This window comes from Clavelina lepadiformis, chromosome 6 (assembly GCF_947623445.1).
Source record: "Clavelina lepadiformis chromosome 6, kaClaLepa1.1, whole genome shotgun sequence".
Classification (NCBI taxonomy): Eukaryota; Metazoa; Chordata; class Ascidiacea; order Aplousobranchia; family Clavelinidae; genus Clavelina; species Clavelina lepadiformis.
Window position 1 is genome coordinate 18,781,673 of NC_135245.1, and position 24,265 is coordinate 18,805,937.

The window sequence follows — 24,265 nt, forward strand, 5'->3', positions numbered from 1 at the left end:
TAAATGCAGCATAACTGTTGATGGAATAAGTTTTCCAATTCTCAAAAACATTTTTTAATCAAAAATCATTTCTACCATGAAGTGGCCGCACCCGAATGTTAAACCGGTACCTCGCCAAATTCCATGGTAATTATCGAAAATCGCCGAGAAAATCCTAAAAAATAATATTTGGAAATCATTTTCCAAAAGCATTAAACTTCTAAACAAATTTGAATGGTTAACTTGATGTCTATTATGTTATGGGATTTTTCGGGCGTAGGTAAGGGAGAATACCCATAGTTGAGCCCGGTCGATAGTTGATCTATTGCCATTTGCTTGCGTCAAATTTAGAAATCCTTGAACCGTGACATCATTGAAACAACTGTAGGGAGCCGGTGAATCTTCTGTGTTAGCGTCCTGTTGATGCCGCGTAGACAAACATTGCAGGTTTAGATTAAGTGGTTTTACAATTCAAATCGTGTTTCTTTAGAAAAAAGTAAAGCAAACGAAGCAACCACAGTATTAACGTTGTTTTTCACAAGGACCGATGATTTGATGAAGCCAGGATTTGCGTAGAGTGACCGAGATAGTTTTGTTTCGATGCAAAAGCTTGTAGTTTCGTACTTAAAAGACATCATCGATCTTTAGCTGAACCATGTGGTCATCTGCAAGTATGGTAGTGACTAATAATGTTACATCTTTAATTAACGTGGAGGAAATATTGTGGCTCAATTAAAGAACAATGTGGATTAACTAAGGGAATAGGTCTCCACATAGTTGAGTCATTCGAGTTACCTTTTTAAACGTCTTGAAACGATCCAGTTTTAGTGTTTAGCAATAACTCCAAAACGAGGAGAGAGATAGAAAATTGGCTCGACCATTCGCACCCTTTCCCTATATTGGTGTGTGAAGTAAAACTTCCTAATTCTGTTCCTGCGGTGGTCATATCCACGATTGAACGTCTCGGGCAAATGACTACAAACAACTTTGTCAGGCTTTTCTTTAAAGCTCTTCTCTGTTTACCTTACACTGTAAAACTACTCGTTGCCGGTTATTTGCTTTAAGGTAAGAGGCACCTCACTTACCCTTAACCATACATTGCCTATAATATTAGGCTAAAAGATGCGTTTTCAAAAGTTGAAGGTTGCACGTAAGCTCAGGTAGAAGGGTTGTTTGAGAATCTGCCGAGACACTCCCAGGCAGGGCCGCTTAGAGCGCAATATGGGGTCAGAAGGTAGATTTAGGCCCGTGCAAAAATTATATATGCTTGTAAATCCTAAATGCTGATTCAAAAACGGCGCTGCTACAATATAACAATCGATAGAAGACAAAATTTTTGCACATTTTTTTGACTTTTTTGTTGTTACTGGGAGCTTCCTCTATCAAAGCGTGAGGAATGAAGTTGAATGTGATTTGTAAATAATAGGCCTAGTTAAAAGACGTATTTCCGGGCCGAATGGGCCGCGTTCTCGATATCAACTGTAGTCTACTTATCATCTCTTTAACCTGTTACTGGAAACTCGACTTTTTCACAGGGAAAGCTTTTTAACGAGGAAAATAGTTGGTACTTCTGTTGTTACTACCTGTCCTATTCACTATAGGCTACCAGCAATGAGAGACAAACGAATCAACAAAATATATCGTCTGATGTATAAGACAGAGATAGCTGGATAATGGAAAAGGCGAAAGGTTCAAGGCTATCATTATTTCACCACAAAAAATTGTTTGTTCAAAGCTATTTTGCACAGTTTCTTGTTACCCCAACTAAAATGTTATAATATTTAACCTAAACTATCTTTCTTCTAGTCTCTAATCTAGTATCAATTTAACCAATTAATTTATCAATTTAATAATTATAACTAAAATCAACTTTTTGCATACCCACTCTCCTAACTAACTGCCTTTTTAACAACGGGCAGCATTACCTACTTTCGGTGATATAGTCACTCTCAAGTTTCAAGTACTCAACAGTGTGATTGTTGCACCAATAGATGCCAAATGTAACCAGGAAATCGCACAGAATGTTTCTGATGCTTTCGTTGTCTTACCCTGTTTTAACAAATGCAAACGCAGCAAATTGATTTAAAGTAAGTTCTGAAACTGACCTAAAAAATTAATTTCTCTCGCTGAACATTTGACGAAATAATAGATGTTTTCTAACCCTTTTATCTAACTGAGCAAACAATGAAGTTAGTGTATGAGTGTGCATGAGTGTTGATACCGTGTTATCTAACTCATCTATGTTTTGTTTGTATGAGCTAACACACGTGAAGGCTGCTGTGATCTCTTGAAACATGTGTTAAATTTCACAACTGTGCATTTCTACCTAGCCTACAACTACGCTTATAATTAAAAGTATGGTAAAAACTCGTGGAATCCTTAACTTATAGGCTATGTTTGGGAATATTTAGATTGAAACGTTAGTGGACAACCGACTCGGTGTAGTGTACACTCAGTAATATCAACCAAATACTAGATATTACTGTAAAAATTAGGGTGAGAACTCGGATTTGATCCCGATACATTCAGCAGCCCGTTTATACTGTAAATGGTGTAGTGTTTGTTTTAGAAAACAGGCATTGTATAAGGTAATCTATTTCAGACCTGAACCCTATTAGGCCTAGTCTAAATATATTATAGGTCCTAGAAAGTGCGATGCTGTATAAGCAAGGCCACTTAGACACAAAGAATAATAGATGATGCGTTTTAACATCAGAATCAAGCAACTTAATGTCACCTGGATCGTAGCTACATTGAGATAAACGATGCACTTTCTTCAGCAAATGTTTTATAATTCTGGCACAAGACATTTTCAAGTGCTAATCTGCATTTAACAATATGTCTAATTGGGGACTAACTAGCATATCTACTTCGGTAAAAACTTAACCCTGCTACGGCCTTGAGCACGAACTTACTAGTTAAATAAGCAAAAACAGATTGTCCCGCTCTTTCTGCTTCAGTCATTTTGTAGCCTAACGTGTACGTGCACTCCAAATTTTGCGTGTTGTTTTGTTGAATGAACTGCAGGGAAAGTAACCAATCACATGAGTTTGACAAACAACTACTTGAATGTATTTTGTTTTAATTTTGAAAATTGATCGAAGGTTTGACGAACAAATTTAGATTATTCTGGAGCAAAACTTTAATTTGCTTTAAAATGCAAGACGACAAAATGGAAACCGCTTTAAATAGCGTGAAAAACGTCCTCTTTTGCAATACACTGGAAAAGTCACAAGAAGCATACACCAACTGGAGCGATGGCTATGACAGCGAGTTGGGCTCACTTCATTACCAGTTACCTCAACATGCAGCAAAAATGTTCGCCAAATATGTGAAAAACTCAAAGACGGTTTTAGACGCTGGAGCAGGTAAGAAGTTTTTATCTTACGTGTAAACGAATTCTATTAATTACAAACATGGTTAAGGTGATCAAATACATAGCACAACTGGTGAAATACAGGAATGTATGATTAAGGTCAGTCAAAGTAAGGCTGATCAAAGATATCCGTTGTTTAAAGGAACCGGTAAAGTGGCACAAGAACTGCGTGAAAAGCATGGATATGAAGGTATCCTTGACCTGCTGGATGCTAACTTGGACATGCTGGCTCTGGCCGACAAGAAGGGGCTTCAGATTAGGTAAAAGAGAAAACCGTTCCACTGATCCTCACCTAAGTTCCTTATTGTTGTTATCATTGGAACAAAATTGTTCAAAACTCCTGGCCATATGTTAACTGTATCCGAGCTGAGAACGGGTCGATAATCATGCACAAAGTGGGATGTTTTTAAACATGGTTGCATTGCGTTTGGTGAACAGTTGAGGAAGTTTCTGTGTCTACTTTCCAGGCCTAGTACTAGGCCTTACTTTCCATGTCTGGAAGTGACGCAATTTCAGCATACCTAGTGCTAGGCCCGAACTGCGTCGTCATCGGGCCTACAAAAGTAGATCACCCAGTGGCAAGACCGCGGCCAAGCCGTAGGGCGATTTCAGATCATTAGATATCTAAATATCGGTAATTTCCATACGATTTTTAAAGAAGTCTGTAATTACTGTTGTATTGTGCTGTGTCTGTGAAGTAACCCATGCAGGTAAATTAAATTAGCTGGTTACGGTATCGTAACAATCGGCTCATAAATCCTGATATAAGCTACTCGCAAAATGGTTACTTAATAACTTGGAAAGAATAAGAGTGTAATCTGCCTGACGAAATGAAATAATAGATTACTAGATATCAGTTTTTTACCACTTAGTAATTGATGTAGAGTGAATCTAAGCATGACCTATAGGCTATAACCTATACCAATTGCTCTGTGGCGTAGAGCGGCACAGCAAGTGAAAAGTGAAAACAACTTTTTTTGTGTTAACAGTGAAACAGTAAAACAGTGTTTCATGCTTGACTGATCACAAAATTGGACATCGCTAAGCCTCGAAGTCCAGGCTTGGCCCACCGTGCGTCGGCCAAGACTCTTCTTGGACACAGAAACGGGATAATTGAATTTGGTGACTAGTTGGAGAACTTTACCTGTTGCCGTCTCACGTTTATTTCATTTAAACTTGGTGATTTGCTTTTCGAGATGTCGACATTTTCTTGCAATTATGCGTTCTACTGCTTTATATTTTTGGTTAAAATTGTTTCATTTAATGGGGCATCAAATGCACTTAAGAGAGCGAAGGGATGCTTTCGCACAGCGGAGGGCGACAATTCATAGTAAAATGTTTGAGTTTGCAATTTACCTACGAACATCAGTGGTTTGAACATACACGTACACGTGTGACCGCTTTTTGACTTACGCTGCATGTGCAGCAAAAAAGCCGAAGAATTTTCCTGCCAACCGGTAAAAGACTGGTTATTCTACGACGTACAGTTTTCGTGTAATTATGGACCAACTTTGATTTGACGTTTTTGGTCAACATGCTGACTCAAATAGGTTTAAAATAAAGATAGATCTTTGGTTAAACCTTTATCTTTAATAGAAATATCATTCGTCACTGGATTGACAAAACAGGAGAACTACCCGTGAAGAACGAAAACTATGACGTTATAATGTGTGTTGGGTCATTTATACCCAATCACATTCCTGCTTCAGCGTTAAAGGTGAGAACCACGTAGTTTTTATGAAAAAAATAATTAAGTAAAACTAGAAATATTAAACTGCCGTTGTTGTTGGTAACGTTTACGTTCATTAAGATGGAAATTTTTGCGTTTGTCCTCGCACACTAACTACTTATTTGGGTATTATATCTATGACTATCACACGAATTTATTGTAGGCCTACGGTGAAACTTTTAAAAATTGAGTGGTGATAACACTTAAATACACAATTTGGTATATCCAAAAAAAAACTTGGAGAAACCCTGGGTCGTAAACTACTGTACAAGACAACAAGGTTGACAAGCATTTTTCTAAATTCTATACATGTAATTGCAACTGAACCAGCTATTTTTCTTTTCGTTTATTGTACATATATTATTATATATTATATATATTGCTTATATATTACTTATTCAGTTTTGTGTTTGTTTACAGTTTTGTCATATTCAGCTTCACAGTCTTACATCTCTAGGGTATGCTGAACTCTTTAAAGCGCGATGGTTGGATGATTTTCACAACCAGGACCTCAACCACAGATTCCTACAAAACAGAACTAGAGGGTGTGATACAGGACTTGATTGACAGGAGAGCGATCGAGATGGTTGAAAAGGAAGAACATCTTCATTTTCCAAATGCGAGCAAAGAAATCTTTTCCGCTGTGTTTGTCGTCAGGAAACTTTGAAAAAAACTTCCGAAGTTTCTCCCATGCGATTATAGGCTGTTTACTAAATTATGCATGATTAATTTTTGTCGTTTGGCCCAATTTTCTTTGATAATTTAGGTGCTCGGTCATGGTTGTTTTAAATAAAACATTATTTTATGCAGTTCAATACAAAGCACTATTACTAAGTACAAAGTGAAATTACTAAAAATGCATTTACTCGAAAAATTTCTTTTAGGGCTCCCTGAAATTTTGCATGTGGTAACCTAGTTGTCCTAGTTGAATTCAAGTATGTCATAACCCTTATATTGGCTGTTATTCCATGAAATTCCAATAAGTTAACGCACCTCAAGCTCTTGCAATAAAAATCTCGCTTAAAAAAGTTTAGCTCGCTAAACTCAAAGCTAGTATTTTAGACCAAAAAATCAAGTTTCATCAGAACATTATATACCTACTCTGGTTGCCTCTATAGGAATGTTATGGGAGCATTAGCTGGTTAGCGACGTCAAGTGCAGAATTAACTTGTTGAAGAGTTGGGTCATATATATAGGGTGCGGCAGAAAAACCTACCACATTTCAAACTAGGAAAAAGAGACAAAATTTATTAGCAATCAAAACATTTATTGTCTCATCTCAAAGTCAAAAGGTTACCATTTGATGTATTTATGTTTTAAAGAATACATCCTGTAGGTGGCGCCATCAAGATGTAATACATTGTTGCAGGCGATTTTTGAAGTTTCGCTTTGGTGCTGAACCCGTAGCTCTGAAATTTTTGACCCAGAGCATTACAGATTCTCGATTGGGACCAGGATCGTTACGGCTTAGTTTGAAATGAGTCTTGAAATTTCTTAGCGTTCGAGTCACAGATTCCCCATTTCTAATGAAATCTTCCACAATAAATGCACGGTGTTCGCCAGTCCAGGCCAGTTTACATACAGATACAAAATTTAAAAAATTTGCACAAAACATTATTTACTTATAAAAACTAAAACCTGAAACACAAATGGTAAGTGCTTTGCTGCAAAATTTCAATTCAACCTCCTGTCAGACTGCTACAGCTTTGGTAGAGTAACAATTTGAAATGTGGTAGGTTTTTCTGCCGCACCCTGTACAAGTACACAACTACCTCAAAGTTACCAAACTATGACGTTATTGTATTGTGAGGTTTAAAAAGTAGTGACGTCACAAAAATAGCCATCCTACGTCATCAACTTTCAGGGGAAATAACCATTAAAATTCGCAAATTACGCGATTTTTGAGCTTCTAAAACACTAGCCTACTTTAACAAAAAGAAACCTACAACTTTATGACGTCCTGGCCATAATCTTTATCCTGCGAAAACATTTACACCCAATCCTAACCTTTGCGTTTTTTTGGCATTAGTGGTTATTATTCTGTTAAATTTAAAATCTTAATCGAGGTTTTACGTGTTTCAATGTCGCTTTTCAGGCAGCGCAAAACTCAACTTCGGAGGTCGATCATTTCTTCAACATGTTTATTAACAACGATTAGATGCAATAGAATAGATCAAATTGTGAACGTCTTGTTTTATAAAGGTGGTGACGGTTTAGTATTGTCCTTTTAAACATAACGTTCTACGACCAAATGTGTTTTGTGTTGTAGCACCAAGCATTTCGTTCACTGTCTGCCTTTGGTTTTATGGAAAAACTTTCAGATACAATAATGCGCTTTATCTTCATCTGTAAGCGCCACCATTAATCAACTCACATAAAACTGTTTTTTTCTTGATAAAACAGAAACTTTGGTTAGAGCTACAGTAGACTTCCCGAAGCCATCGTGAGTGGTGAAAGTTATAAGTCGATCACACCACACACATGTGGTGTGATGTCATGATGTGGTTACCCAGATCACACAAATCATGTGAAACTCAAATACTAAACAGGTTTATTTCTCGTCACTATCAGTTTGTTAAACAACAGTGGGAGAAGGCTGACATTTGCTTTGTTCCAAATTTTTGATATATTGTTCATGGATCATCCTAAGACTTTTATACCTGACGAGTCACAGTTGTTGGTGGTGCGGAATAAGGTTGACGTAAAGTTTCTGGATGGCCAAGATTCCAAATTCCTATAACAACAGTTAATTTGATTGTGGATATATGGTTTCTTAGCTGATTTTTAGAAATGTAATCGAAATTATGCTTGCTCACTTTCCACTTGAAAACTCGAGAAAGATAGCCGATATGGGAAGCATATATGATAAGCAAAGAATTTATCATTGTTTAGAGTTATACTTTATATGGTCAAACATTTTACGCGAAACAGAAAGGTACGAATTACCAAATAAAATCTCCTATATTAAACCTTGTTAGACTTTCAGTTTCAAGCAAACATGATCTAAGTTTACTTAAAACTTTTTGAGCTTTTTACCAAGCCTTTGTGGATGACGGAAGAAACGTTAGATTGCAAGCCTACAAGAAGATTTACATGTGCTTGCAAATGACAGATCAACAAAAGCATAAAGGATTGATATAACTTTACCTGTTGTGCTTAATTTAGGGTGTAACATCTCACCGTATGTTTCGCCAATTTTGCGAGACATAATTATTAGAATTTTGATGAAACACTTCATATCTAAGTAATGTACCGTACTTCAACTATAAGTCGATAAATAGCTATTACTGATTAATTTCGAAAGCAAATGACATAAGTGGTAAATCTAAATAGAATAAAACACAGATCGAATGAGCTTATCGTAAGTTAAACAACCAACAGTTCTTCATGGAGCACTCAATTCGGCCGGCCAGGCCGTTCCGTTTGTTTTCCGACTTTACCGCACCATTAAAGGTTAAACGAACAGCTCCGTTTTTCCAACAAGTTCAGTTATAAGCACAACGCTCACCGTGGATGTAAGTGTTTGCACGTCATAACTGTGCTGGCAGCAGTACACAACTCGACTGCAAGGCCTCTCGACCATTTGTAGAGGTAGTAACGCAAGGCGGTAGGTTAATAGCTACGGACAGTCAGAAGTTGTAGTTTTAATTCACCAGTTAGTTTATTGAAAAATCATATATGACTCGTATTTTTTGTTAAACTGTGTTTAGATTTTCGAATAAATTTTAAATCTGCACCAGGTGTAACCAACTGGAAAACGGTTATCTGTTCTAAGAGATGGAAAACACGAAAGTAGAAAAAGCCCTAAGTAGCGTCAAAGATTTCGTGTTTTGCAATAACTCGACAGAGTCACAAGATGCTTACACACGCCATAGCGTAAATTATGATAAAGAACTGGACACCCTTAACTACCAATCTCCACAATATGCAGCCAAGATGTTCGGAAAATATTGCGATGGCGTGAAGGCAGTTTTAGACATCGGCACAGGTTGGTCAATTGAGTAAACAAAGCAACCACTGCCTGTGTCAACAAGCTTGAAGGTTTAATCAACTATTTTATTCCAAGGGACTGGAAAGGCGGCAGAATTGATACGTAAGAAGTATGGATATGAAGGCGATCTCGATCTTCTGGACGCCAACTTGGGAATGCTGGTGCAAGCCGACAAGAAAGGATTTAACATAAGGTGAGGATAGTTGTGGCACACTTGAGTTGCAACGGAAGATGCGTAGATTTTACAACCCTTTTAATACCTTTCCATCAGGAATGTCATTCGTCATTGGGTCGACGAAAAAGGAGAACTACCCCTCAAAGATGAAAGCTACGACATAGTTCTGTGTGTGGGATCATTTGTGCCCCACCATATTCCCGTAACAGCACTTTGGGTAAAACGAAATCCGTTGCATAATGATAGCTTTCACAATCCGATGCTAATAATTGCTTGTTCCAAAGCTTTAAAATGCATTGTATTGGTAAAACCTTTTTTTTTTATGTGTGTGTGATATGTGTTTAGCTTTGCTCACAGCTAATTTTTTACCTTCAGGGAATGATAAAATCGGTGAAACGCGGAGGTTTGTTCATTGTCACCACCCGAAGTACAAGCACAGAGTCGTACAAGATGGACTTTGATCGGACTCTGCAAAAAGTTATCGATGCAAAGGAACTTGAACTGGTGGAGAAAGAAGATTACAAAAATTTCCCAAACGCACAAGACGAGCTTTTAAACGTTGTAATTGTCCTGAGAAGAGTTTAAGCCCGTTTGCAACAATTTTACAGCAAAGATACAGCAATTTTAATTATTCACATCATCGCAATAGTAAACAATCGACTCGCTGCTTTTGGATGAAATATTAATGCAGATGAACACCGGCTTACTACTTTTATCAGCATCGAATGGGTGACACGCACAGCTTGATTAATTTAGTTGGTAATTCGTTTTCTTGTACAAAGTAAACCGTCCATTGCTTGTGAAATTTTAGGCAATTTTATTGAAATAAAATCTTTCTTTAAAATTTAGTATTTTCAGTCAGGCTTTTAAGAATCGTCCTAATATAAGGCAATGCATTCAGACTCACTGTATGAATACTGCCGATTTAGTTGACTTTTCTGGTGAAACAAAGTCAAAAAAACAGTTTAATCAAATTTGATGGCTTTAACATTACCTGCTGTTTGGAATTTTTTTTTTTTTATTATAAAAATTGAGCCAGTTAGCTTATTAATTATTTGCTACCCTACAAAACACTTTCAGTTGTTAGGCCTTTATAATCTGAGTTATATTTTTATACAGTCTGAGCGATCTAAATACGACAAACAAGCACGCTTTCTTTTAAAAAAAAAAATGTAAAAAAAGAAGAAAAATAACTATTTTCAAACAAAACCTTCTGTAAGTTGAGAAGAAAGTTCATTGAAACTTGTTTGAACATGCCTATTCTCACAAACTAGTGTATTTCTTTCTCCTTCGGGACATGCCTTTACGACCACAATGGCTTTTTAAAAATTATTGTATGTGGCGTTTCAAAAGTGTAGGCTACACCGGAAATCCAAGATAAGAAGAAGCGTGCTGAAATGCAAACAAAAGACCTGACGGTACAAAGTACAAAGCCAGCTTGGATAAATAAATGACACGCCTCTCACACAATGGACCCACGCCTCTGTCACGCGCCGAGGAACCTGCAATGACGGTGTCAAAATCTTGTTTCATACGTGAATTGGACCGGTTTGCTTAACCTTATTATTATTGGGTTTAAGATTCAGACATTTGAAGTAGTCCGCCTCTAAGATCGATGTTTGACAGCCGATTTCTATAATGAAGTACTAACGCTAACCTATGTCACTTGCTCTTTTTGGCTATAAATGTAAGTTCTTTAAAGATGACAAAAATGTTTGAAATATATTCATATTTGCAGTTAATGTTATATTTTCAATTTCACAAAAGTTGTCGGTTTCTTGTAAAAGCGCTTGAAAATCAGTAACGATCTTCGCTGATGCCGCAGTTTGGGTGATTAAAAAGAAACTGAAGCTATTTTAAATTTAGTTTTTAAACATAAATGAAAATAGACAGATTCCGAGAATGCAAACAAAACGTTTCCATCTTTCTTTGTTTATTAGTTATTGGCAAAACCGTTTTTGTAAAACTTTGCTGAAGCGGATTTGACCTCATATGATCTCAAGCGCGTATCAATCAATGCAAAGTAGCTTTTGGAAAAGCTGCTTCAGCGAACCTGGTGAAACTTGGACCTTTTTTTAATTCACATCAATTCAAAATTGACTGATTATTATTTTTATAAGAAATTTTTCAATCAAACAAAAATTATCGGTTTATGCTTTGAGGGTTTTAGACTTTGCTTTTAGCCCTAAGTAGTCTTGGCTAATTCAGAAACTACATTTCTAAATTTGGCTTTCAGTCTTTCAATAATGTTCATGTATGAAAATTTGTATGCTTTTCGTGCCCCGTTAGTTCCATTAGAGGAAAATGCATTATGCAGAAAGTTGAAATCGACATATTAAGTGGTCTAGCCGAAACGCGAAACGGAAATCGTTACATTCTTGTCGTATGTGACCATAGATATCCTATAAAACATTGTTTTATAGGACATGTTTTGTGCTTCTGGTCTGGTATAGGATGCGCACCTATGTTTTATAGGATATCTATGTATGTGACACGTACACGAAATGCATGCAGTGTTGGCCAATGAAATTCTAAAATGCCAAAGATACTGTTTATTTGCTTTACCACCGTTGGGTGACGATACATGGCGTCCAACAAATACTTCACATCACGCTCATGTGACCTGATCGAAATGTAGTTAAAGACTTTCTCAATAAAACGAAACAACGTGGTGAATAAACTGCTTCTAACTTTATTCTTACAAAGGAAATACGCACAAGTTAGGAGAACCTTACGTTAAAAAAGGATCATATTATCAAGACGTCGTAGACGACGCTGTCAAGATCTTTTCAACACTAGCACAACGTTTACAACTTCATCTAGCGCATTGGGGAAATTCTGGTACTCTTCTTTTTCGACCAACTCAACCTCTTTTGCGTCAATCATGTTTTGTAGGAACCGGTGAAACTCCAAATGGTATGAATCATTGCCCGGGATCCCAGCTGTCATTATGAATAAACCTCCGTGTTTCAGCGACTTTACCATGCCCTAAACATAGAAGGAATTCTTCATATCAAGAAATTCTCTTTTTAAGATAAATTCCGTTATAATAAAATTTATTACCGGTAGTGCTGTCACAGAGATGTGATTAGGTCCAAACGATCCTGTACATGTGATAACATCATAGCTTTCGTCTTTGACCGGTAGTTCTCCTCTTTGGTCAACCCAATGACGAATGATGTTCCTGATGGAGAGATATAAATCGGTTTGTGTTTATCTCATGTCTACGAACAGATAAAAGTCCAAGTTTTGGCCTCAAGTGTGCCACAACTATCCTCACCTTATATTAAGTCCTTTCTTGTCGGCTTGCACCAGCATTCCCAAGTTGGCATCCAAAAGATCAAAAACGCCTTCATATCCATACTTCTTACGTATCAGTTCTGCCGCCTTCCCAGTCCCTTGGAATACAATAGTTGATTAAACCTTCAAGCCCGTTGACAAAGACAGTGGTTGCTTTGTTTACTCAATTGACAAACCTGTGCCTATGTCCAAAACTGCCTTCACGCCATGAGAATTCTTTCCAAACATTTTGGCCGCGTATTGTGGTGATTGGTAGTTAAGAGCGTCCAGTTCTTCGTCGTATTTTTTACTCCAACCAGTATAAGTTTCTTGAGATTCCATCGGGTTTTTGCATTTAACAACATTCTGACGATTAGTTTTGCCAAGTTCTCTCTTTGTAATTTCCATTTTGGAACTGCTTTAAAGTTTATTAGTTTGAACAACTAGTTGTTGGAGTAGAATCTTTACAAATATGACAGCGACAATGACAATGACAGCGCACGGCTATAAATGTGTTACGTTTTGTTGTCCTCACTCGTAGAATTACAGGCACATGTTTTATTTAAAAGCAGTTAGGTCAAGTTTTCGTTCACACAGCTCATTTCAGGAGCTCCAATACAAAACTGTCAGTCCAACTACTTGTCAGACACACGTTGATTAAAAGACACATGTGCTTAATTAACCACTGAAACGCTCAATCGGCCGCAAGGGAGAAACGTAACAGATACAGGGCAAAAACCAAGTGTAACAAATGCAACACTACAGGGTGTATCTTAGCTTTCAAGCGCCTAACTTAGGTAAGAGTTTAAACTAAGCTTGAGTTCTAAATGTTTCTATGAATGCATGCTTCTACAAAACAAGTTTTACTGAAACTGCAATTCAAATCTTCAATCTGTCGGCAATATTGCTCAATGTCTTAATTTGCAGGGGTGACCTTTGAGCTGAACCTGGGCTTCAAGCCATAAAACTTAGACAATGTGCGTGTGTTCCGCACAGCAATCTTCACTGATGCGATCAAATTTGTAGGTCTGTGTGGTTGCACAAACTCAAAACTACGAACTGTTATTGTCGTGCACAGGCCTTAACTCGACTAAAAGGCTCAGCAGTGCCGTAATGTTTAAAGGAAATGCTGCGCACATATATGTGCTGGATGTAGTTGATGTTTCCGGTAGATAATGCGAAGAAATTCACGGAAGTAACATGTATGTTTCGCTTGAACTGAAATATTGTGAGACTGTGTGATCTACAAGACAGTGAATGCCCAGGGTAAGGGTAAGCGAGCATTTTCACCTTGTAACTGCCCATGCGCTCGGCGCAATCACAAGAGAAAGATAGTCTCCGTCTGAAGTAGGATCGTATATTCATGGTTTCACACTCAATATGTTTCACATGTAAAGCAATAAGTCTCTGAGTATTTTGCAATTATTCGTGGGTAATTTGTGTATCTATTTCCTTGCTGAGATCATTCTGTTTGCTTTGCCTGAACCGCTGCTGATTGGTTTTCTGTGGACTGTATGGTCATTATAAAACTGTTTTAATAAAACTATGCGCAAGCTGATTTGAACTCATATGAGTTCAAGCGCATATCAGATCAATGCAAAGTAGCTGTTGGAAAAGTTGCTTCAGCAAGCCTGGTGAACGTGTTGGACCTTATTTTAATTCACATCAATTCAAGATCGACTGATTATTATTATAAGACACGTTAATTAAACAAATGTTATCTGTTTGTGCTTTGAGAGGCTTTTAAGCCCTAGGCAGTCTAGGCTAATTCAGAAAATACGTTTCTAAATTTGGCTTTCAGTCTTTCGATAATGTTCATGCATGTGTTACACGTGTTTGTGCTCTGTGAGTTTTCCCTTGCGGCCAATTACGCCTTTTTTCGCGCTTGATTAAGCACGTGTGTCTTTTTCGACCTGTGTCCGACAGGTAGCCAAACGGTCAATTTTACATTGGAGTTCCTGAGATGAGCTGTGTCAACGAAACTTCACTAAACTATTTTTAAATAAAAGATAGACCTGTAATTCTGCAAATCTAAGAATGAGAACAATAAAACGTAACACTGGCGAGCACGGCAGAACCTCTTTGATATACAGAATGAGTTGTCTTTTCTGAATGAATTCAAATTTTTCTGCGACAGTGTTAAAGCATCGGATGCGGCAAAGAAACATGCATTTCTACAAAGCTTGCCGGAAGACATGAGATTCTCCATGACCGCTGGTCGTAAAGAACTCGACGAGCTTAGTTATGACGAACTAATTCAACAAGCAAAAAACACGGCTTCAGGACTATTTTCACAAAAGCATGCCATGCAACAATTCTTCCAGCGCATTCAAGGTTTGACGCAACCGTAAGAAGCTTTCTTGAAGTTATAGCCCAATTGGGAAAAGTGGCTTAGCCAAACGACGACCAGCATGAAACGCGCAGTAGTGTGCTGTACAACCTACTTGTTCGAGAACGAAGATCGTCAACAAGCCTTTCAAATTTACGGGATAACTCTAAAAATGCACAACCGGATTTTTACGCCACCGTAAAGACCATTATTGAAAACGCAGAACGGACGCATGATGAACCATGTATAATGACGTCAGAAGTAGCAGCGGTAAGAGATAGATCACCAGGTTGTATCCAAATTAATAAAAACTGTCGAAAAACTTCAGGTCCAAATTTCCCAGCTGCGAAACGAAATGAAGACAGCAAGAGAACCTCGGGAAGAGAGAAGAAGACTTCAGTGTTTTAACTGTGGTGAATATGGTCACATTGTTCGACGTTGTCAAAGACAACGTGCACGAAACCTTCGACGTGCTTCTGACGTACATGGAATTCATAACAATCCACCTCGGGAAATCTACCTGATTCAAACTATGGATCAGGACTTGCATAGGTATGCCAACATAAAAATTAATGGGAGTTCGGTGTTTGCTCTGATTGACACTGGGGCGACCGTTACAGTTATAAATAAGAGTTTGTATGATATGTTATAAACAACATTAGCAAAATGCCCAACCGAAATTGGTTTTGTGGGTGCTGAAGCTAAGCCTATAAATATGTTGGGCAAGTATCAAGTTAAAATCTCAGTCGCTGGTTCTATAGAATCTTGCGATATTTATGTCTGCGTCTCTATCGCTGATCACTGTATCTTGGGAATTGATTAATTATTTGCAACATAACCGGTGAAACGTGAATTATGAAAAATTGCTTTTAAAAGCGGTATAGGTGGCACCATTCCCCTACTAAAATTCCCAGGCCTAGCAAATAGTCATGTCGTTAAGTTGTTAGATTTTTCACGAATTCCTCCCTTTACCGAACTGCTACTCCCTGGAACATTTGACGACCAACCAAACATGCCAGATGTGGAAGTTTTGATCGAACACCTTAACAACGTCCAAGAGAAGTGGAATGTTGCAGTCGCGGAGTGCCTCTACTCAAGCCTACTTAGTCCAGTTATGCTTGGCAAATCAATCAAACGTCGAAGTTGTAATTCCAAGCGGGTCTTCCGTTGCCAGGGTTGTTCCAATTGCAGGTGAAAGCAATGTTTAATATACAAATGCTTACTCAATTCTTCCTTTTACAGAGAAAAAATTTGCCAACGTTGAGTGGTCTGTACTGAACGATGAGTTATGTTCGGACAAATTGGAACTGTCAGAAGTTGAACGCCAAAAGCTGTTTTCCGTAATCTCTTCCTTTCGTGATGTATTTTCGCTGCACCCGTACGATATTGGACAAACAGAACTGGTCGAACACTCAATCGAAACTGGAGACTCGCTCCCTACACGACAGCAACCAAGACGCTTGTCTGAACCCTTAAAGCAAAAGGTAAATGAACTAATTCAGGATGTGTGTGACAAAGAAATTATTCAACCTTCTCAATCACCCAGGGCTAGTCCAATTATGTTAGTTCGCAAAAGAGACGGTGATGTGCGGTTTTGCATCGATTACCGTAAGCTGAATGAATGTACAAAAAAATCTAGTTATTTCTTATCTCGAATTGGTGAGAGCTTAGACCAATTATCTGGTTGCCGTTATATTTCAACTTTAGACCTTCGTTCGGTCCACTGGCAAATAAAAATGAAACCCTCCGATAAACCAAAAACTGCTTTTACGTGTTATAAAGGACTCTATGAATTTAATGTTATGCCAATTGGACTTTGCAATTTAATGCACCGTCAACCTTCCAGCACTTGATGAGATCGGAAGGTTCAACTGCCGCCAAAAATACCAGGTGTGTTCGATCGATTTCTCAGAAGCATCTGGATAGTCAACCGAAAACAGTATTACGGCGCAGCAAAAAGATCCTGTGTTGCAAAGACTGTTTTAGTGGATGAGCCAGGGACGTTGACCATCATTTAAAAAAAGTAAAAAACGACAGCTAAGCTGTGCGTCACGATTGGAATATTTTTGGTGAAATTGTTCTACATAATGGCATGCTATATCGTAGAATTGAGAATTCTGTGAAAGAAGTTTATGTTCAGTAGCTGGTGCCCTCAACAATGAAGAATGAAGTGTTGAAGTTTGTTCACGATTTTATTCTCGGAGGTGGGCACATGTGCGTCAAAAGAACGTTTGTCAGGCTAAAGGAGCGTTTTTTCTGGACATTTTTGCCACAAAGATGCCGAAACATACTGCTAAGAGTATTTCTTGTGCGATTTAAGACAAGTACCAAGGCGAATTGTTCGTGCCCCATTAGTTCCATCAGAGGAGAAGACACCTATGCAGAAAGTTGACATCGACGTATTAAGCGGTCTAACCGAAACGCGAAACGGAAATCGTTACATTCTTGTCGTATGTGACACCTACACGAAGTACATGCAGTGTTGGCCAATGAAATTCTAAAATGCCAAAGATACTCTTTATTTGCTTTACCACCGTTGGGTGACGATACATGGCGTCCCAGAAACAATTCACTCCGTCCCGGGCCGAAATTTTGAAAGTATTCCTTTTCAAGAGCTGTCACGCTTAATGGGTTGCAAAAAGACAAGAACAACCCCGTATCACGCAATGGGAAACGGTGGTGTTGAAAGAAACAATCAGACCATGAATTGCCATTTAAAAAAATTATGTTCAACTTGACCCAACCTCTTGGGATGATGCGCTCTCCGCGGTTAGCGCTACTTACAATGCAAGTGTTCACGAGGAATCTGGAGTTTCTCCTCATTACTTGCTCACTGGAAGGAATCTTAGGTTGCCTACAGATCTTGTAATCAAGTTTGGAACAACGTAGGTTTCATATGAAAAAGCGTTATGACAAAAAGGCGTCTGACGATCAGTATAACGAAGGTGATGCAGATCTGTTGCGAGACGAGGCTCTTCCAAAAGATAAAACCAGAAAGTTTCACTTGCCTAATAAAGACCATTACGTACTTGTTAACAATGTTATTTCCACTGTAAATTAATTGATAGGAAATCGCGAAGAAAAAACTTGTACTATACAATTCAATCGACTAAAAAGTTATGACCATTTTGACAGATTGACGGAAAATCCTATTTCAGAAGGTGTCAGCGAGAACGAGGGTAAAATTTCTCCATCAACGGATCCGACAAACAACTGCCATCAGTTTCGTGAATGCTGCAATCCGGAACCGGAAATCACGTCCTCTTACCAGCTGCAACCGGGAGTGTACGTAATGCCGGAAAGCATTCAGAACCCAGTACAGAATAGTAATTTCGTAAGCGATAGTGCTTTGCAAGCCGCTATCCTCCGAGCCGTCCACAGCGCGTTTAATGTAGACCTTGTTTTTCCCAGATCTTGAAAGGTAGAGTACAAAAATATACGCATCTGTTCACTGCACTCACTCATGTATAGTTACTTATAACTATAGTCAATTGTTGCGTTTTTTTTCTTTTTATATTGTTAATGGCGGCTAACTCTCTGCTAAATGGCTTTGATCACTAAACAAGCTCTAAGTGCAACCTGCAACGTACTCTGTTGTTATGATCAGTGCAAAGCCCTATAATATTACATTTGGCCTGTGCCAGACACGTTGCAATCTTCAGGTTTTTAACACTTGAACCTCACAGTCAAACTACAGATATAATATCCACATTCGTAAAATCTAGCGTCACGTGAATGCATGACATGATATACTTGTAAGTGCGGCCTGGATGATTCTATTACATCATGCTCATGTGACCTGATCGAAATGTAGTCAAAGACTTTCTCAATAAAACGAAACAAGGTTGTGAATAAACTGCTTCTAACTTTATTCTTGCAAAGTAAATACACACAAGTTAGTAAAACCTTACGTTCAAAAGGATCATATTATCAAGACGTTGTCGACAACGCCTTCAAGATCTTTTCAACACAAGCACAACATGTACAACTTCATCTAGCGCATTTGGGAAATTCTTGTACTCTTCTTTTTCGACCAACTCAACCTCTTTTGCGTCAATCATGTTATGTAGGAACCGGTGAAACTCCAAAGTGTATGAATTATTTTCCGGGATCCCAACTGTCAGTATGAATAAGCCTCCCTGTTTCAGCGACTTTATCAAGCCCTAAACGTAGAAGGAATTCTTCATATCAAGAAATTCACTTTTTAAGATAAATTCCGTTATAATAAATTTTATTACGGGTACTGCTGTCACAGGAATGTGATTAGATGAAAATGATCCTGTACATGTGATGACATCATAGCTTTCGTCTTTGACCGGTAGTTCTCCTCTTTGGTCAACCCAATGACGAATGATGTTCCTGATGGAGAGATATAAATCGGTTTGTCTTTATCTCATGTCTACAAACAGATAAAAGTCCAAGTTTTGGCCTCAAGGATGCCACAACTATCCTCACCTTACGTTAAGTCCTTTCTTGTCGGCTTGCACCAGCATTCCCAAGTTGGCGTCCAGGATATCAAGAACGCCTTCGTATCCATACTTGTTACGTATAAGTTCTGCCGCCTTCCCAGTCCCTTGGAATAAAATATTTGGTTAAACCTTCAATCCTGTTGACATAGGAAGTGTTTGCTTTGTTTACGCAATTGACAAACCTGTGCCGATGTCCAAAACTGCCTTCACGTCATCAGAATACTTTCCAAACATTTTGGCCGCGTAATGAGGAGATTGGTAGTTAAGGGTATCCAGTTCTTCGTCGTACTTTTCACCCCAACCTTTATATATTTCTTGCGATTCCATCGGGTTTTTGCATTTAATAACATTCTTACGTATATTTTGGTAAAGCTCTCTCTTTGTGATTTCCATTTTGGAACTGGTTTAAAGTTTATTAGTTTGAACAAGTAGTTGTTGGAGTGGAATCTTTACAAATAAAAAAAAACAACAACAATACTTAACTTAATAAAGAGATCAAATTATGTTCATATACATTTTAATCAAACTACTGTAACGAGTATACTGTACAGCACTAGGTATAATGCGTGGGTTCCGTTTAGCAATCTTCACTGATTCAATGAAATTTGTTGGTCTACCTGAGAGTCTTTGTCAAAATATTAACTAACTTCAAGAGCTTCAGCAGCTGTTTGCTGGCACTGCATCTCTGAATCTACATTTTCACTGACGCATTTCCTGCCGAATGCGAAAGCGTTTTTTGCCAAATAAGAGTTTGTTCCTTAAATGTCTTGTATACTTTCGAATGTTAGGCTTGCTAAATTGCAGCAACTGATTTTGTATCAAGGCTTTTAAAATAACTAAACACTTCAGAAAAAAGAGAAAATTTTTCTGCAATCGACTTTGCACATTGTCTTAATGACAGCGCACGGTTGCAAGTGCGACACTACAGGGTGTGTCTTAGCTTTCAAGCGCCTAACTTAGGTAAGAGTTTAAATTAAGTTTGAGTTCTAAATGTTTCTATAACCGCATGCTTCTACAAAACAAGTTTAATTGAAACTGAAATTTAAATCTTCAATCTATTCGCAATATTGTTCAATGTCTTAATCTGCACTGGTGACCTTTGAGCTTAACCTGAACCCTAAGGCATAAAAGTTAGATAATATTGCATGTGGTTGCACAAACTCAAAACTACGAACTGTTATTGTCGTGCACAGGCCTTAAAACGACTAAAAAAGGCACCGCGGTGCCGTAATGTTTAAAGGAAATGCTGCGCACATATTGGAAGTGGGTGATATTTCCTGTAGAGTGTAGATAATGCAAAGAAATTCACAGAAGCAACATGTATGTTTCGCTAGAAATGATATATTGTAGGACTGTGTGGTCTAGAAGAGAGTGAATGTCCTGGGTAAAGGTAAGCGAGCATTTTCACCTTTTAACTGCTCATGCGCTCGGCGCAATCACAAGACAAAGATGGCCTCCGCCTGAAACAGGATCGTATATTCATGGTTTCACACTCAAAATCTTTCACATGTAAAGCAATGTCATTAAATATTTTGCAATAATTCGTGGCGAATTTGTGTATCTATTTCCTTGCTGAGCTCATTCTGTTTGCTTTGCCTGAAGCTCAGCCGATTGGCGTGAAGCGGCGCATCGTGTGAGCGTTGGTTTTCTGTGGACTGTATGATAATTATAGTTTTGCTGTTGTACTAAAAGCTATTCTGTTTGGACAACATTGAATATAGTACCTAGCAATTGTTGCTAATGATGGCGTTCTACTTGTGACACATGCATGGTAGCACATAGCTATGGTTGCCATTAATTTTTGATCTTTTGGTTTACTTTTTCATTCAGATTTAAAGTTGATGTGCCATTACAGTGCATACTTCGAGCTGGAGTATATCCAATGACAGAAAGTTTTCACTCAACATTGGCAGCTTTATTGAGGAGTAAAACAACAAAGTGCAAGTGCGTGAGTTTATTCTGCAACAACCTGGTGACGGTATAGGAAAATGTGGATTGTGTTTTACATTATGCATGTCAGGTAGTTTCTGTGTAAAATGGTGTCTTATCAGTGCATAATAAAGTTTCTACTTTGAAAAATAAATAGAGGGTATAAGGGATAATTTGAGTATGTTAGACTAAAGCAATTTAAATTGTTTATTTCTGGACAATATGAAATAAAACTTATTAGTGTTACTAAGGACCATCAAAAGATTATCATAATGGTTTTGCAAAACAATTACATCTGCTACATCACAATTTATCTGCCTTGATGAAAAACAAAAGCAGATGTTCTTGAAAAAAGGTGTAGCCTACCTGTGAGGTTCAGCAAGTAAGTCTAGTAAGACCTATGTATTGCTGTGAATGGAGTTAAAGCAGAGTCCTGCTCCTCTGTTTCAAACGATACTGCTATTCCTTTTGAAACCATAAGGCAATTAGGCGAAATAAAATGCATGTAATGAAGTCCATTGGAACTCTCACTGTGTTATCTCAAACAGAGGAAGAGTACATTGCTAATAGGCCTATAACGTTGTGCAACTTTCCTTATCTGGGTTTCCTATTGATTGGAAAGACCTCAAGCTGTTGGTTATAACTTACTTGGACAGTTATCCGTGAAACAAGGCACAATCTTCAGATTTCATGTTCATAAAGACATGGAAGATATTTCACACCAAGAGGTATTCGGAAGAGTTAGCATTTTCACTTTCATGTCTGCCGCTAAGACCGATGTTTGACAGCCGATTTCTAATTAAGCAAAAACACTATATCACTTGCTCTTTTTGGCTATAACTGTAATTTCTATAAAGATGTCGAAAACGTTGGAAATATTTTCATATTTGCAGTTAATGTTATATTTTCAATTGTACAAAAGTTGTCGGTCTCTTGCAAAAGCGCTTGAAAATCAGTAACGATCTTTGCTGATGCCGCAGTTTGGGTGATTAAAAAGAAACTGAAGCAGTTTTAAATTTAGTTTTTAAAAAAAGATGAAAATAGGCTGATTCCGAAAATGCAAACAAAACGTTTCTATCTTTCTTTGTTTATTAGTTATTGACAAAACCGTCTTTATAAAACTATGCGGAAGCGGATTTGAACTCACATGAGTTCAAGCGCATATCAGATCAATGCAAAGTAGCTGTTGGAAAAGTTGCTTCAGCGAACCTGGTGAACGTGTACTGTTGGACCTATATTTTTAATTCACATCAATTCAAGATAGACTGTTTATTATTATTATAAGAAACCTTTTCAATTAAACAAAAGTTATCGGTTTGTGCTTTGAGGGGCCTTTTATCCCTAAGCAGTCTAGGCCCATTCAGAAACTACATTTCTAAATTTGGCTTTCAGTCTTTCGATAATGTTCATGCTTGCAAAAATTTAGGTCCTATCAAATGTAGAAATACTTTGTTTTTGATGTCATTTTTTATTGACTATTTAAGTTATTTACGCGAAAGTGACTTATTTCTATAGAATCAAATTTTTACCGGATTTATGTTTGATGCTTTACACATTTCCAAATAAATTGCTTATGTTTCACCGACAACAAACAGGACTGAATATGTTAAGAAGTGGAGGCTAACTCTCTGCTAAATGGTTTTGATCACTGAATAAGCTCTATGTGCACCCTGCAACGTTCTCTGTTGCTATGATAAGTGCAAAGCCCTTTAATATTATATTTGGTTTGTGCCAGACACGTTGCAATCTGCAGGTTTTGAACACTTGTACCTCACTGTCCAAACTTCAGATATAATATCCAAATTTGTAAAATCTAGCGTCATGTGAATGACATGATATACTTGTATGTGCGGCCTGGATGATTCTATCACATCAAGCTCGTTTGATATGATCGAAATGTAGTCGAAGACTTTCTCAATAAAACGAAACAAGGCGGTGAATAAACTGCTGATAACCTTATTCTTACGAAGGAAATACGCACAAGTTATAGTGGAACCTTACGTTCAAAAGGATCATATTGTCAAGACGTTGTCGACGACGCCGTCAAAATCTTTTCAACACAAGCACAACATGTACAACTTTATCTAGCGCATTCGGAAAATTCTGGTACTCTTCTTTTTCGACCAACTCAACCTCTTTTGCGTCAATCATGTTTTGTAGGAACCGGTGAAACTCCAAAGTGTATGAATTATTTTCTGGGATCCCAACTGTCATTATGAATAAGCCTCCATGTTTCAGCGACTTTATCAAGCCCTAAACGTAGAAGGAATTCTTCATACCAAGAATTTCTCTTTTTAAGATAAATGCCGTTATAATAAATTTTATTACCGTTACTGCTGTCACAGGAATGTGATTAGATGAAAATGATCCTGTACATGTGATGACATCATAGCTTTCGTCTTTGACCGGTAGCTCTCCTCTTTGGTCAACCCAATGACGAATGATGTTCCTGATGGAGAGATATAAATCGGTTTGTCTTTATCTCATGTCTACACACATATAAAAGTACAAGTTTTGGCCTCAAGGATGCCACAACTATCCTGACCTTATGTTAAGTCCTTTCTTGTCGGCTTGCACCAGCATTCCCAAGTTGGCGTCCAGGATATCAAGAACGCCGTCATATCCATACTTGTTACGTATAAGTTCTGCCGCCTTCCCAGTCCCTTGGAATAAAATATTTGGTTAAACCTTCAATCCTGTTGACATAGGAAGTGTTTACTTTGTTTACTCAATTGACCAACCTGTGCCGATGTCCAAAACTGCATTCACGCCATCAGAATACTTTCCAAACATTTTGGCCGCGTAATGAGGAGATTGGTAATTAAGGGTGTCCAGTTCTTCGTCGTACTTTTCACCCCAACCAGTATAAGTTTCTTGCGATTCCTTCGGGTTTTTGCATTTAACAACATTCTTACGAATATTTTGGTAAAGTTCTCTCTTTGTGATTTCCATTTTGGAACTGCTTTCAAATTTATTAGTTTCAACAACTAATTGTTGGAGTAGAATCTT

General features: G+C 37.8%; 4 protein-coding genes across 6 annotated transcripts; 2 read left to right on the forward strand and 2 right to left on the reverse strand.

Annotated features, from left to right (window-relative positions):
* Positions 1-3,064: 3,064 nt before the first annotated feature.
* On the forward strand, positions 3,065-5,945 carry LOC143462361 (ubiquinone biosynthesis O-methyltransferase-like). The gene is made up of 4 exons (XM_076960494.1): positions 3,065-3,347; positions 3,498-3,615; positions 4,952-5,072; positions 5,542-5,945. The coding sequence occupies exons 1-4, from the start codon at positions 3,137-3,139 to the stop codon at positions 5,749-5,751; spliced, it is 660 nt and encodes a 219-aa protein (XP_076816609.1). The 5' UTR covers positions 3,065-3,136; the 3' UTR covers positions 5,752-5,945.
* Positions 5,946-8,776: 2,831 nt separating this feature from the next.
* LOC143462494 (uncharacterized) lies at positions 8,777-10,094 on the forward strand. The gene is made up of 4 exons (XM_076960686.1): positions 8,777-9,072; positions 9,151-9,268; positions 9,347-9,467; positions 9,626-10,094. Exons 1-4 carry the CDS (start codon positions 8,862-8,864, stop codon positions 9,833-9,835), a joined length of 660 nt encoding a protein of 219 aa, XP_076816801.1. The 5' UTR covers positions 8,777-8,861; the 3' UTR covers positions 9,836-10,094.
* A 1,832-nt stretch (positions 10,095-11,926) lies between these two features.
* Positions 11,927-19,945, reverse strand: LOC143462896 (ubiquinone/menaquinone biosynthesis C-methyltransferase UbiE-like). 3 transcript variants are annotated; one of them, XM_076961204.1, is made up of 4 exons: positions 19,510-19,945; positions 12,531-12,648; positions 12,314-12,434; positions 11,927-12,238 (listed from the first exon to the last, which is right to left on the reverse strand). In XM_076961204.1, exons 1-4 carry the CDS (start codon positions 19,718-19,720, stop codon positions 12,029-12,031), a joined length of 660 nt encoding a protein of 219 aa, XP_076817319.1. In that variant the 5' UTR covers positions 19,721-19,945; the 3' UTR covers positions 11,927-12,028. The 3 variants fall into 3 exon arrangements, with proteins under 3 accessions (XP_076817319.1, XP_076817320.1, XP_076817318.1); XM_076961205.1 differs by lacking the exon at positions 19,510-19,945 and adding an exon at positions 12,727-13,575; XM_076961203.1 differs by lacking the exons at positions 11,927-12,238; positions 12,314-12,434; positions 12,531-12,648 and adding exons at positions 18,704-19,021; positions 19,097-19,217; positions 19,314-19,431 and having other exon boundaries at positions 19,510-19,796.
* A 3,005-nt stretch (positions 19,946-22,950) lies between these two features.
* Positions 22,951-24,265, reverse strand: LOC143462897 (ubiquinone/menaquinone biosynthesis C-methyltransferase UbiE-like). The gene is made up of 4 exons (XM_076961206.1): positions 23,998-24,265; positions 23,802-23,919; positions 23,585-23,705; positions 22,951-23,509 (listed from the first exon to the last, which is right to left on the reverse strand). Exons 1-4 carry the CDS (start codon positions 24,206-24,208, stop codon positions 23,300-23,302), a joined length of 660 nt encoding a protein of 219 aa, XP_076817321.1. The 5' UTR covers positions 24,209-24,265; the 3' UTR covers positions 22,951-23,299.